The sequence below is a fragment of the Lampetra fluviatilis genome, unplaced genomic scaffold, assembly GCF_964198595.1.
Source record: "Lampetra fluviatilis unplaced genomic scaffold, kcLamFluv1.1 SCAFFOLD_476, whole genome shotgun sequence".
Lineage (NCBI taxonomy): Eukaryota > Metazoa > Chordata > Hyperoartia > Petromyzontiformes > Petromyzontidae > Lampetra > Lampetra fluviatilis.
Window position 1 is genome coordinate 28,945 of NW_027620757.1, and position 13,556 is coordinate 42,500.

At 54.1% G+C, this 13,556-nt stretch overlaps 1 protein-coding gene across 1 annotated transcript; it reads left to right on the plus strand.

The window, feature by feature from the left end:
• The first annotated feature begins 874 nt into the window (after positions 1-874).
• Positions 875-7,232, plus strand: TIMM10B (translocase of inner mitochondrial membrane 10B). Its single transcript, XM_078884868.1, has 3 exons — positions 875-1,049; positions 1,709-1,804; positions 5,386-7,232. The coding sequence occupies exons 1-3, from the start codon at positions 1,020-1,022 to the stop codon at positions 5,656-5,658; spliced, it is 399 nt and encodes a 132-aa protein (XP_078740994.1). The 5' UTR covers positions 875-1,019; the 3' UTR covers positions 5,659-7,232.
• The last annotated feature ends 6,324 nt before the right edge of the window (positions 7,233-13,556 follow it).

A 13,556-nucleotide genomic window follows, 5' to 3' on the forward strand; every position in this document is an offset into this window, starting at 1 on the left:
GGAAGACATCTTCTGGTTTAGGAAGATATCTTCTGGTTTTGGAAGACATCTTCTGGTTTAGGAAGACGACTTCTGGTTTAGGAATACATATTCTGGTTTAGGAAGACATCTTCTGGTTTTGGAAGACATCTTCTGGTTTAGGAAGACATCTTCTGGTTTTGGAAGATATCTTCTGGATTTGGAAGACTTCTTTTGGTTTAGGAAGACGTCTTCTGGTTTAGGAAGACATCTTCTGGTTTAGGAAGATATCTTCTGGATTTGGAAGACTTCTTTTGGTTTAGGAAGACGTCTTCTGGTTTAGGAAGACATCTTCTGGTTTAGGAAGATATCTTCTGGTTTTGGAAGACATCTTCTGGTTTAGGAAGACGACTTCTGGTTTAGGAATACATATTCTGGTTTAGGAAGACATCTTCTGGTTTTGGAAGACATCTTCTGGTTTAGGAAGACATCTTCTGGTTTTGGAAGATATCTTCTGGATTTGGAAGACTTCTTTTGGTTTAGGAAGACGTCTTCTGGTTTAGGAAGACATCTTCTGGTTTAGGAAGATATCTTCTGGTTTTGGAAGACATCTTCTGGTTTAGGAAGACGACTTCTGGTTTAGGAATACATATTCTGGTTTAGGAAGACATCTTCTGGTTTTGGAAGACATCTTCTGGTTTAGGAAGATATCTTCTGGTTTTGGAAGACATCTTCTGGTTGTGGAAGACATCTTCTGGTTTAGGAAGATGTCTTCTGGTTTTAGAAGACATCTTCTGGTTTTAGAATGACTCTTCTGGTTTAGGAAGACATCTTCTGGTTTAAGAAGACATCTTCTGGTTTTGGAAGACATCTTCTGGAAGAACTCCACGTGGTTTGGGGAAGGTCAGAGGCGAAACGGAGACACAGAGACACAGAGAGAGACACACAGAGACACAGAGAGAGACACACGGACACAGAGAGACACAGAGAGAGACACACAGACACAGAGATAGACAGAGAGACACAGACAGAGACACAGAGAAGAGACAAGCAGAGAAGAAATGGACGAAGCACAGATGCAGATGCGAAACGTACGGACTGTCTGTGTGTCTGTCTGTGTGTCTGTCTGTGTGTGTGTCTCTGTGTGTGTGTCTCTGTGTGTGTCCCCGTGTCTCCGTGTCTGCGTGTCTGCGTGTGTGACTGTGTCTCCGTGGGTGTCTGTGTGTGTGTCTCCGTGTCCCCGTGTCTCTGTGTGTGACTGTGTCTGTGTGTGTGTGTCTCTGTGTGTGACTGTGCCTGTGTCTGTGTGTGTGTCTCTGTGTGTGTCCCCGTGTCCCCGTGTCTCCGTGTCTCTGTGTCTCCGTGTCTCTGTGTCTGCGTGTGTGTCTGTGTGTGTGTCTGTGTGTGTGTCTGTGTGTGTGTCTCCGTGTCCCCGTGTCTCCGTGTCTCTGTGTCTGCGTGTCTCTGTGTCTGCGTCTGTCTGTGTGTGTGTCTGTGTGTGTGTCTCCGTGTCCCCGTGTCTCTGTGTGTGACTGTGTCTCTGTGTGTGACTGTGTCTGTGTGTGTGTGTCTCTGTGTGTGACTGTGTCTGTGTGTGTGTGTCTCTGTGTGTGACTGTGTCTGTCTGTGTGTCTCTGTGTGTGTCTGTGTGTGTGTGTGACTGTGTCTCCGTGTGTGTCTGTGTGTGACTGTGACTGTGTCTCCGTGTGTCTCTGTGCGTGTCTCCGTGTCTCCGTGTCTCTGTGTGCAGCTGAAAGACTTCCTGCTTGTCTACAACGCCATGTCCGAGCACTGCTTCACTCGCTGTGTGTCCAACCTCAACGTGCGCAGCCTCACGGCAGATGAGGTGACCATGTGTCTGTGTGTCTGTGTGTGTGTGTCTCACTGCTTCACTCGCTGTGTCTCCAACCTCAACGTGCGCAGCCTCACGGCAGATGAGGTGACCATGTGTCTGTGTGTCTCTGTGTCTCTGTGTGTCTATGTGTGTGTGTGTGTCTCACTGCTTCACTCGCTGTGTCTCCAACCTCAACGTGCGCAGCCTCACGGCAGATGAGGTGACCATGTGTCTGTGTGTGTGTGTGTCTCTGTGTGTCTCTCTGTGTCCCTGTGTCTCTGTGTCCCTGTGTCTCTGTGTGTCTCTGTGTGTGTATGTCTCTGTGTGTGTCTGTGTGTGTGTGTCTCACTGCTTCACTCGCTGTGTCTCCAACCTCAACGTGCGCAGCCTCACGGCAGATGAGGTGACCATGTGTCTGTGTCTCTGTGTGTCTCTCTGTGTCTCTCTGTGTGTCTCTGTGTCTCTGTGTGTCTCTCTGTGTGTGTGTCTCTCTGTGTCTCTCTGTGTGTCTCTGTGTCTCTGTGTGTGTCTGTGTGTGTGTGTCTCACTGCTTCACTCGCTGTGTCTCCAACCTCAACGTGCGCAGCCTCACGGCAGATGAGGTGACCATGTGTCTGTGTGTGTCTCTGTGTGTCTCTGTGTCTCTCTGTGTGTGTGTGTCTCTGTGTCTCTCTGTGTGTGTCTATGTGTGTGTGTGTGTCTCTCTGTGTGTCTCTGTGTGTGTCTATGTGTGTGTGTGTGTCTCTCTGTGTGTCTCTGTGTGTGTCTATGTGTGTGTGTGTCTCTCTGTGTGTCTCTGTGTGTGTCTGTGTGTGTGTGTCTCACTGCTTCACTCGCTGTGTCTCCAACCTCAACGTGCGCAGCCTCACGGCAGATGAGGTGACCATGTGTCTGTGTGTGTCTCTGTGTGTCTCTCTGTGTCTCTGTGTGTCTCTGTGTGTGTGTCTCTGTGTGTGTGTGTCTCTGTGTGTCTCTGTGTGTGTGTGTCTCTGTGTGTGTCTGTGTGTGTGTGTGTCTCACTGCTTCACTCGCTGTGTCTCCAACCTCAACGTGCGGAGCCTCACGGCAGATGAGGTGACCATGTGTCTGTGTCTCTCTGTGTGTCTCTGTGTGTCTCTGTGTCTCTCTGTGTGTCTCTGTGTGTCTCTGTGTCTCTCTGTGTCTCACTGCTTCACTCACTGTGTCTCCAACCTCAACGTGCGCAGCCTCACGGCAGATGAGGTGACCATGTGTCTCTCTGTCTCTCTCCCTGTGTCTCTGTCTCACTGTGTCTCTCTGTGTCTCTGTCTCACTGTGTCTCTCTGTGTCTCTGTCTATCTCCCTGTCTCTCTCTGTCTCTGTGTCTCTGTCTCTCACTCTGTCCCCGTGTCTCTCTGTCTCTCTCCCTGTCTCTGTCTCTCTCTGTCTCTGTGTCTCTGTCTCTCTGTCTCACTGTGTCTCTCCCTGTCTGTCTCTATCTCTGTCTCTGTCTCACTGTCTCTCTCTCTCTCTGTGTCTCTCTGTCTCTGTCTCTCTCCATATCACTCCCCGTCTCTGTCTCTCTCTTTCTCCCCGTGTCTCTCCCCCCATGTCTCTCTCCCCGTGTCTCTCTCCCCGTGTCTCTCCCCCCGTGTCTCTCCCCCCGTGTCTCTCTCCCCGTGTCTCTCTCCCCGTGTCTCTCCCCTCGTGTCTCTCCCCCCGTGTCTCTCCCCCCGTGTCTCTCTCCCCGTGTCTCTCTCCCCGTGTCTCTCTCCCCGTGTCTCTCCCCCCGTGTCTCTCCCCCCGTGTCTCTCCCCCCGTGTCTCTCCCCCCGTGTCTCTCCCCCCGTGTCTCTCCCCCCGTGTCTCTCTCCCCGTGTCTCTCCCCCCGTGTCTCTCCCCCCGTGTCTCTCCCCCCGTGTCTCTCTCCCCGTGTCTCTCCCCCCGTGTCTCTCCCCCCGTGTCTTTCCCCCCGTGTCTCTCCCCCCGTGTCTCTCTCCCCGTGTCTCTCTCCCCGTGTCTCTCCCCCCGTGTCTCTCCCCCCGTGTCTCTCTCCCCGTGTCTCTCCCCCCGTGTCTCTCCCCCCGTGTCTCTCCCCCCGTGTCTCTCCCCCCGTGTCTCTCCCCCCGTGTCTCTCTCCCCGTGTCTCTCCCCCCGTGTCTCTCCCCCCGTGTCTCTCCCCCCGTGTCTCTCCCCCCGTGTCTCTCTCCCCATGTCTCTCCCCCCGTGTCTCTCCCCCCGTGTCTCTCTCCCCGTGTCTCTCCGTGTCTCCACAGGAGAGCTGTGTCTCTATCCACGTGTCTCCCCGTGTCTTTCTCCCCGTGTCTCTCTCCACATGTCTCTCTCCACGTGTCTCTCTCCCCGTGTCTCTCTATCCCCGTGTCTCTCTCTCTCCCCGTGTCTCTCTCCCCGTGTCTCTCTCTCCCCGTGTCTCTCTCTCTCTCTCCCCGTGTCTTTCTCCCCGTGTCTCTCTCTCCCCGTGTCTCTCTCTCTCTCTCCCCGTGTCTCTCTCCCCGTGTCTCTCTCCCCGTGTCTCTCTCCCCGTGTCTCCCCGTGTCTCTACAGGACAGCTGTGTGTCCCGCTGTGCCGGACGTGGCGTGCGCACCGCTCACCGCGTGATGACCTCCTACCTGACGATGTCTCTCTCTCCCCGTGTCTCTCTCCACGTGTCTCTCTCCCCGTGTCTCTCTCTCCCCGTGTCTCTCTCCCCGTGTCTCTCTCCCCGTGTCTCTCTCCCCGTGCCTCTCTCTCCCCGTGTCTCTCTCCCCGTGTCTCTCTCCCCGTGTCTCTCTCTCCCCGTGTCTCTCCCCATGTCTCTCTCTCTCCACGTGTCTCTCTCTCTCTCCCTCCCCGTGTCTCTCTCCCCCCGTGTCTCTCTCTCTCTCCACGTGTCTCCCCGTGTCTCCCCGTGTCTCTCTCCCCGTGTCTCTCCCGTGTCTCTCTCCCCGTGTCTCTCTCTCTCTCTCCCCGTGTCTCTCTCCCCGTGTCTCTCTCCTCGTGTCTCTCTCCTCGTGTCTCTCTCCCCGTGTCTCTCTCTCCCCGTGTCTCTCTCCACGTGTCTCTCTCCACGTGCCTCTCTCTCCTCGTGTCTCTCTCCCCGTGTCTTTCTCACCGTGTGTCTCTCCCCGTGCCTCTCTCTCCTCATGTCTCTCTCCCCGTGTCTCTCTCCCCGTGTCTCTCTCCCCGTGTCTCTCTCCCCGTGTCTCTCTCTCTCTCACCGTGTCTCTCTCTCTCCCCGTCTCTCTCTCTCTCCCCGTGTCTCTCTCTCCACGTGTCTCCCCGTGTCTCTCTCTCTCTCCACGTGTCTCCACGTGTCTCCCCGTGTCTCTCTCTCTCTTCACGTGCCTCCCCGTGTCTCTCTCTCTCTCCCCGTGTCTCTCTCTCTCCCCGTGTCTCTCTCCCCCCGTGTCCCTCTCCCCGTGTCTCTCTCCACGTGTCTCCCCGTGTCTCCCCGTGTCTCTCTCTCCGTGTCTCTCTCCCTCCCCGTGTCTCTCTCTCTCTCTCCGTGTCTCTCTCTCTCCTCATGTCTCTCTCTCCGTGTCTCTCTCTCTCCACATGTCTCTCTCCCCGTGTCTCTCTCTCCCCGTGTCTCCGTGTCTCCCCGTGTCTCCACGTGTCTCCCCGTGTCTCCGCAGGAGAGCTGTGTCTCCCGCTGTGCCGGCCGTGGCGTGCGCACCGCTCACCGCGTGATGACCTCCTACCTGACGATGATGCCGGAGATCGTGGAGCGGCGCTCCGAGGAGCAGCGGCGCGCCCTCAGCGACGCCGCGGCGATCGGCGACGACCCCACCGGGGTCACCGCTAGCGCCGGGGTCGCCGGGGTCACCGAGGGGGTCGCGGGGGTCACCGAGGGGGTCGCCGAAGGGGTCGCCGACGGAGTCGCCGGCGTCACTGCCGGTGACACCTGAGTGGTTCCGGAGTCACCGGGGCCCCCGTACCGGAGTCGACCGGGGGTCACCGTACCGGTTCCGGCGTCGCCCGGGAACCAGCACCGTCGACACCCGAGTCACCGGGACCAGCGCCGGAGTCACCGGTGCCAGTATCGGAGTCACCAGAGTCACCGGTGCCCGTACCGGAGTCGACCAGGGGTCACCGTACCGGTTCCGGCGTCGCCCGGGAACCAGCACCGACGACATCCGAGTCACCGGGACCAGCGCCGGAGTCACCGGTGCCAGCATCGGAGTCACCAGAGTCACCGGTGCCTGTACCGGAGTCGACCGGGGATCACCGTACCGGTTCCGGAGTCGCCCGGGAACCAGCACCGGGCCGGGCACGGATCTCACCGGGATCGATCATCTGAGCCTCGCCGATGTGCCTGGAACCGGTGGTGGTGGTCTCGGCAGACTCTCGCCGGAGCCGGTTCGGAGATGGTCACCGGGAGCGTCACCGGGAAGTCCTGAGAGACGTTCGGTTTTTTGCGGAATAATGCTCGGAGCAAACGTGGCCGGGACCGCCACAGAGAGGCAGCCGGTACCACCAAGGATTTGTGAGTGAAGGAGAGAGTTGTGTGTGAAGGAGGGAGCTGTGGGTGAATGAGAGAGCTGTGGGTGAAGGAGGGAGCTGTGGATGAAGGAGAGAGCTGTGGATGAAGGAGGGAGCTGTGGGTGAATGAGAGAGCCGTGTGTGAAGGAGGGAGCTGTGGATGAATGAGAGAGCTGTGTGTGAAGGAGGGAGCTGTGGGTGAATGAGGGAGCTGTGTGGGTGAAGGAGAGAGCTGTGGGTGAATGAGGGAGCTGTGTGGGTGAAGGAGAGAGCTGTGGGTGAATGAGGGAGCTGTGTGGGTGAAGCAGAGAGCTGTGGGTGAATGAGGGAGCTGTGTGGGTGAAGGAGAGAGCTGTGGGTGAAGGAGGGAGCTGTGTGGGTGAAGGAGAGAGCTGTGGGTGAAGGAGGGAGCTGTGGGTGAAGGAGAGAGCTGTGGGTGAATGAGGGAGCTGTGTGGGTGAAGGAGAGAGCTGTGGGTGAAGGAGGGAGCTGTGGGTGAAGGAGAGAGCTGTGGGTGAAGGAGGGAGCTGTGTGGCTTAGTCACAAACCGTACCTCTACATAACAAAGGCTCAGCCTTTTGTTATGCAGTCTATTCTTAGTCTTAAGCCTCACCTTACCATATGAATAAAAAGTGTGCCTTATTTGACCCTTCCCCCCTCTCCAACCATTATATAAACGGAGTGGTAGCTCCTGCAGTCTCTCATTACACTTGATACAGCTGTCGTGGCTGTGACAGTTCCACCTGAAGACGGAAGCTCGTGTTGCCTCCGAAACGTAGTGATTTTTATTTTACTTTAATTAATTTTAATGTTTTTACCTACATGGTGACTTTACCGAAAAAACCTAAGAATAGCCTACTACTCTAGCCTGGCGCTAATTTCCCCCTACCCTGGGTCCAGTGGCGGCTCCTGCAAAATCTCTCAGGGGGGGCAAATGTCTGGATGATTGATAAGGATAAGGTCCACCCATGCAATGGATAAATTAACAGCTTAAGCGTGTAAAGGCGACTTCACTTCTTTAATATTAATGAAAAATAAAGTGACTCTTACAATACATCTTGTTTGTTTCTATACTCACGATTAAAACAAACCACTCAAGTTTCTTTTATTAAAGATTCCACTAGGTGGCGACATTATATTGTTGGATGAAACGTGCTCACGTATGATGACTTAAGCACGTATGATGACGTAAGCACGTTAGGGGCGAGCCCTCCCGGAAGCCATAGAGAATGCATTGCAGCGCCCCCCGTTCGAAAAAAAACATCTTTGAATGTAAGTCTACGGGAGTTGTGCGCCTTTTGGCGTCATCTGGTCCAACACCAATGCTCTAGGCTCTAAGGAAAGCTGTCTCGGGTGTGGACCAATCAACTTCAAGGACAGTGCATACATTATCAGAGTTATGTTCTTTTGTTTGTATTATGACTGCAGGTATTGCGGTCTATGCAAACATGACTCCTTGTAAAAAGGTGTCAGTTTTGTTGCCAGATAGAAGGGTACAAAACCAATTATCATATTTTTACTGGCAAATGAGGTTCCCATAGTCTATGGGACCACTCGGGGCGATTCTCAGCCGGAGGGAAATCGCCCAAAAAGAGGCGGTACTCCACAGAACGTAGCATGACGCTGATTGGACTATATCCAGAGGCACAGTGACGGCTAGCGTGACTCTGTGGTTGAATGACATTGGTGGTGCGTCGCCCAATCGCCCTAATGAAGAAACCGCCCCTGCCTGGGTCCCAACTATGAACCTCGCATCTTCCCGGCTCCTTGCGAGAGACCCGCAACACGTGACGGGTTCCACCCTAAATATCCCCGGGGTGACGTGACGTCACCGTCCCAACCGCCGTGCATGACGTCACTCTCTGACGTCACTGCACCGGAGGCGAGCGTGACGTAACGTCATTATTTACTACTCTGCACGTAAACTTCATTTGGAGCTTTCGTGACCCGCAGGAATTATTCTTTGGTTCTTTCGGTTAAAGTGACGTATGAAGATAAAATAATGAATTAAATTAAATACTATTATAATTAAATTAAATACTATTGAATTAAATACTAACTAGTATTTAATTTAATTTATTATTTTATCTTTCTACGTCACTTTACCGAAAGAACCAAAGCATACTCTACACGTTTTTAAGAGTAGTTTTGAAATATTTTTAAGACCCGGGTAACGCCGGGTACCTGCTTGTATAAACTAAAAACTAAAATATTTTATTCGGACGAAACTATTTGATTTAATCTAAATTTTGGAGCTTTCGTGACCCGCAGGAATTATTCTTTGGTTCTTTCGGTTAACGTGACGTATGAAGATAAAGTAATACATTAAATAATAGCATACGACGACGTTTCGATTGCAACACAAGCAATCGTCGTCATCAGGTACGAAAGACAGAAATAGCGACAAAAATCTAACCAGAAAACTATAGACAGACACACAAGCAGACAGACATCACAAGGACACACAGAGAGAGTTAGAGAGAACACGTATCGGCACAAAGAGAGAAGTCGTCTCTGTGACGAGGCCTTAAATATAGAGAGAGAGGGGGCGGGGGCGGAGAGAAGGAGGGGGCAGAGAAAAAATTTGCATGTCAATGAGTGGACGGCAACGTGGTGCGGTACGCAAGCTTGAAAATTAGGAGAAAGACACTCAAATTAAGAATAATTAAGAATAACACTCAAATTAAGAATAACCCCCGTCCACGTCACGGGTCTCCCTTCAAATACCCCGGGGGGGGCCATGACGTCACTTTACTTTTCATCCCCGCCCGAGGCGAGCGTGACGTCACGTCATTATTAAATCCTTTATATTAAGTTCGCTCGCTCGCTTGCTTGCTTAGGACCGTGCAAATGTTTCGGTCGTTTTTTAAACCCACTTCCCGTGATCCAATCGAGCTGACATTTTGCACACAGACTCGTTGTGCGTGACAATTAATGTTCAGTGAAAATTTTTTCCCAAAATTTTACACGTTTTAGGACGAAAATATAATATTTAATTACCACTTGCTTAATGGTGCAATGCAATCATATGACCCATAGGTGGCAGCCATCTCAAGCCAGAGGACGAGAGGACTCTAGCCGCCACGCATATAAAGGATTTAGAGTGAAAAACTTTGTTTTTACGTGTTATACTTTTGTACTACTCTACACGTGTGTGGATAATTGCCTTTGAACTTTCACATGGGGCATAGTCTGGTCTGGCGGGGTGATGGTCTGGCCGAGTTTAGTTTAACAGGACCCTGCGGGGTGGGCTGGTAGGAATAATACTGAGTACCGGTACAGGGATATCGACCGGGTATAGAGGAGTTAAAGAAAAAAGTACTGTATTCTAGTGTAACGTTAATTAAAAGTGTTTGTTTTGACAAGAAACGCTGTGAGATTTAAAGACTCGTAGTCTTTCATTTCCAAACGATCACATCTGAGATTAATTGACCACCACCTTCTGCACTAGGCCTCGCGAAGCCTCCCGCACTAGGCCTCGCGAAGCCTTCTCTGCAGTAGACTTAGCGAAGCCTTCTGCACTAGGCCTCGCGAAGCCTTCTGCACTAGGCCTCGCGAAGCCTTCTGCACTAGGCCTCGCGAAGCCTGCCGCACTAGGCCTCGCGAAGCCTGCCGCACTAAGCCTCGCGAAGCCTGCCGCACTAGGCCTCGCGAAGCCTTCTCTGCAGTAGACTTAGCGAAGCCTTCTGCACTAGGCCTCGCGAAGCCTGCCGCACTAGGCCTCGCGAAGCCTGCTGCACTAGGCCTCGCGAAGCCTTCTCTGCAGTAGACTTAGCGAAGCCTTCTGCACTAGGCCTCGCGAAGCCTCCCGCACTAGGCCTCGCGAAGCCTGCTGCACTAGGCCTCGCGAAGCCTTCTCTGCAGTAGACTTAGCGAAGCCTTCTGCACTAGGCCTCGTGAAGCCTGCCGCACTAGGCCTCGCGAAGCCTTCTCTGCAGTAGACTTAGCGAAGCCTTCTGCACTAGGCCTCGTGAAGCCTCCCGCACTAGGCCTCGCGAAGCCTGCCGCACTAGGCCTCGCGAAGCCTGCTGCACTAGGCCTCGCGAAGCCTTCTCTGCAGTAGACTTAGCGAAGCCTTCTGCACTAGGCCTCGCGAAGCCTCTGTAGTAGGCCTCGCGAAGCCGCGCTTTTCGTGCACAAATAAGGCGATTAAATGTATCTCGTCTCTGTGTTAATAAGCCTCCCGCACTAGGCCTCGCGAAGCCTACTGCACTAGGCCTCGCGAAGCCTTCTCTGGAGTAGACTTAGCGAAGCCTTCTGCACTAGGCCTCGCGAAGCCTCTGCAGTAGGCCTCGCGAAGCCGCGCTTTTCGTGCACAAATAAGGCGATTAAATGTATCTCGTCTCTGTGTTAATAAGCCTCCCGCACTAGGCCTCGCGAAGCCTACTGCACTAGGCCTCGCGAAGCCTTCTCTGCAGTAGACTTAGCGAAGCCTTCTGCACTAGGCCTCGCGAAGCCTCTGCAGTAGGCCTCGCGAAGCCGCGCTTTTCGTGCACAAATAAGGCGATTAAATGTATCTCGTCTCTGTGTTAATAAGCCTCCCGCACTAGGCCTCGCGAAGCCTACTGCACTAGGCCTCGCGAAGCCTTCTCTGCAGTAGACTTAGCGAAGCCTTCTGCACTAGGCCTCGCGAAGCCTCTGCAGTAGGCCTCGCGAAGCCGCGCTTTTCGTGCACAAATAAGGCGATTAAATGTATCTCGTCTCTGTGTTAATAAGCCTCCCGCACTAGGCCTCGCGAAGCCTACTGCACTAGGCCTCGCGAAGCCTTCTCTGCAGTAGACTTAGCGAAGCCTTCTGCACTAGGCCTCGCGAAGCCTCTGCAGTAGGCCTCGCGAAGCCGCGCTTTTCGTGCACAAATAAGGCGATTAAATGTATCTCGTCTCTGTGTTAATAAATGTTGCTTGTCTCTGTGTTAAAAAAACGTGCTGCGTTTCAGTAAAGTAATTTTGAAGCGAAGTTTAAAGTTTCGCCGTGAGGCGCCGGAAGCGACGGCCATCTTGTTTAGTTCACAGATCGCAGGGGGAGCGGGCGGCCATCTTGTCGGACAGACGGACGGACTGACGGACGGACGGACGGACACATTAATCTATTGGTGGTCTGGTTCACTTCGTTCCTACCAGTATAATACTCCGAACGATGCTCCTGCTGCTGTTGTGGAGTGAATCATGCAGCCAGCGATGGCTGCAGGGTTTCGGTAGTACAAGTGTACAAGTTGTTGATGTCGTTTATTGTGAAAATTCCGTCACAAGTTCCTATGATCACTGTTTCATTGCTTTCATGGCTTTATTTTGGTGATTTCGAAAAGCGTATTAGGTTTGGCCATGTTTGTGTTGTTGTAGTACGGAGTTAGACTGATTGCCTTAATCCAAGTTGTCTTGTGGCAGCCGGGTATCGGGTAGGGTACGGGTATCGGGTACCCGGTTGCGACCCTGGTGCGGCCGGGTACGGGTAGGCCGTGAGTCACTGGTGAGTCACCGTGTGTCACTCATTTCCAAACGTCTTGTCTCTTCTCACGATTCAAGTTCCTAGAATCAACCCACCCGCGCCTGCAACGTGGCTTCATCCCAGAGGTCGCAATCAGGTACCCGATACCCGTACCCTACCCGATACCCGTACCCTACCCGATACCCATACCCTACCCGATACCCGTACCCTACCCGATACCCATACCCTACCCGATACCCGTACCATACCCGATACCCGTACCCTATCCGATACCCATACCCTACCCGATACCCATACCCTACCCGATACCCGTACCCTACCCGATACCCGTACCCTACCCGATACCCATACCCTACCCGATACCCGTACCCTACCCGATACCCATACCCTACCCGATACCCGTACCCTACCCGATACCCGTACCCTATCCGATACCTGATACCCTACCCGATACCCGGCTACCCGTACCCTATCAGATACCCGATACCCGTACCCTACCCGATACCCGTACCCTACCCGATACCCGTACCCTACCCGATACCCGTACCCTACCCGATACCCGTGCCCTACCCGATACCCGTGCCCTACCCGATACCCGTACCCTACCCGATACCCGTGCCCTACCCGATACCCGTACCCTACCCGATACCCGTGCCCTACCCGATACCCGTACCCTACCCGATACCCGTGCCCTACCCGATACCCGTACCCTACCCGATACCCGTGCCCTACCCGATACCCATGCCCTACCCGATACCCGTACCCTACCCGATACCCGTACCCTATCAGATACTCGTACCCTACCCGATACCCGTTACCCGTACCCTACCCGATACCCGTACCCTACCCGATACCCGCACCCTACCCGATACCCGTACCCTACCCGATACCCGTACCCTACCCGATACCCGTACCCTACCCGATACCCGTGCCCTACCCGATACCCGTACCCTACCCGATACCCTACCAGATACCCGTACCCTACCCGATACCCTACCAGATACCCGTACCCTACCCGATACCCGTACCCTACCCGATACCCGTACCCTACCCGATACCCGTACCCTACCCGATACCCGTACCCTACCCGATACCCGATACCCTACCCGATACCCGGCTACGGGTACCCGTTTGCGACCCTGGTGCGGCCGGGTACGGGTAGGACGTGAGTCACTGGTGAGTCACCGTTTGTCACTCATTTCCCAACGTCTCGTCTCTTCTCGCAATTCAAGTTCCTAATATCAACCCACCCGCGCCTGCAACGTGGCTTCATCCCAAAGGTCGCAACCGGGTACCCGTACCCGGCCGGGTACGGGTGTAGGGTACGGGTACGGCCGGGTACGGGTACACGTTTGCGACCCTGGTGCGGCCGGGTACGGGTAAGGAATCAAAACCTGTTTGCGAACTCTGCTTTGCAGTAGAAGTCGCGTTAACGGTGAGGCGTGCCCCATCGCCCTGTCCCCCAGCCGTCCCTTTGCAGCGAGCATTAGTGTGTGGTGTGGTGGTGTGTGTGTGGGGTGTGTGTGGGGTGTGTGTGTGTGGTGGTGTGTGTGTGTGTGGGGTGTGTGTGGGGTGTGTGTGTGTGGGGTGTGTGTGGGGTGTGTGTGTGTGGGGTGTGTGTGGTGTGTGTGTGTGTGGGGTGTGTGTGGTGTGTGTGTGTGTGGGGTGTGTGTGGGGTGTGTGTGTGTGGTGGTGTGTGGTGGGGGGTGTGTGTGTGTGGTGGTGTGTGTGTGGTGGTGTGTGTGTGTGGGGTGTGTGTGTGTGTGGGGTGTGTGTGTGGTGTGTGTGTGTGGTGGTGTGTGTGTGTGTGTGGTGTGTGTGTGTGGTGGTGTGTGTGTGTGGTGTGTGTGTGTGTGGGGTGTGTGTGGGGTGTGTGTGT

Excerpts from the sequence above, each read along its gene's own strand:
- TIMM10B (XM_078884868.1), top strand. The coding sequence starts at position 1,020 with ATGGACGAAGCACAGATGCAGATGCGAAAC. Across the intron at positions 1,050-1,708 it reads CACAGATGCAGATGCGAAAC|CTGAAAGACTTCCTGCTTGT; the intron begins GTACGGACTGTC and ends CTCTGTGTGCAG. Across the intron at positions 1,805-5,385 it reads GCAGCCTCACGGCAGATGAG|GAGAGCTGTGTCTCCCGCTG; the intron begins GTGACCATGTGT and ends GTGTCTCCGCAG.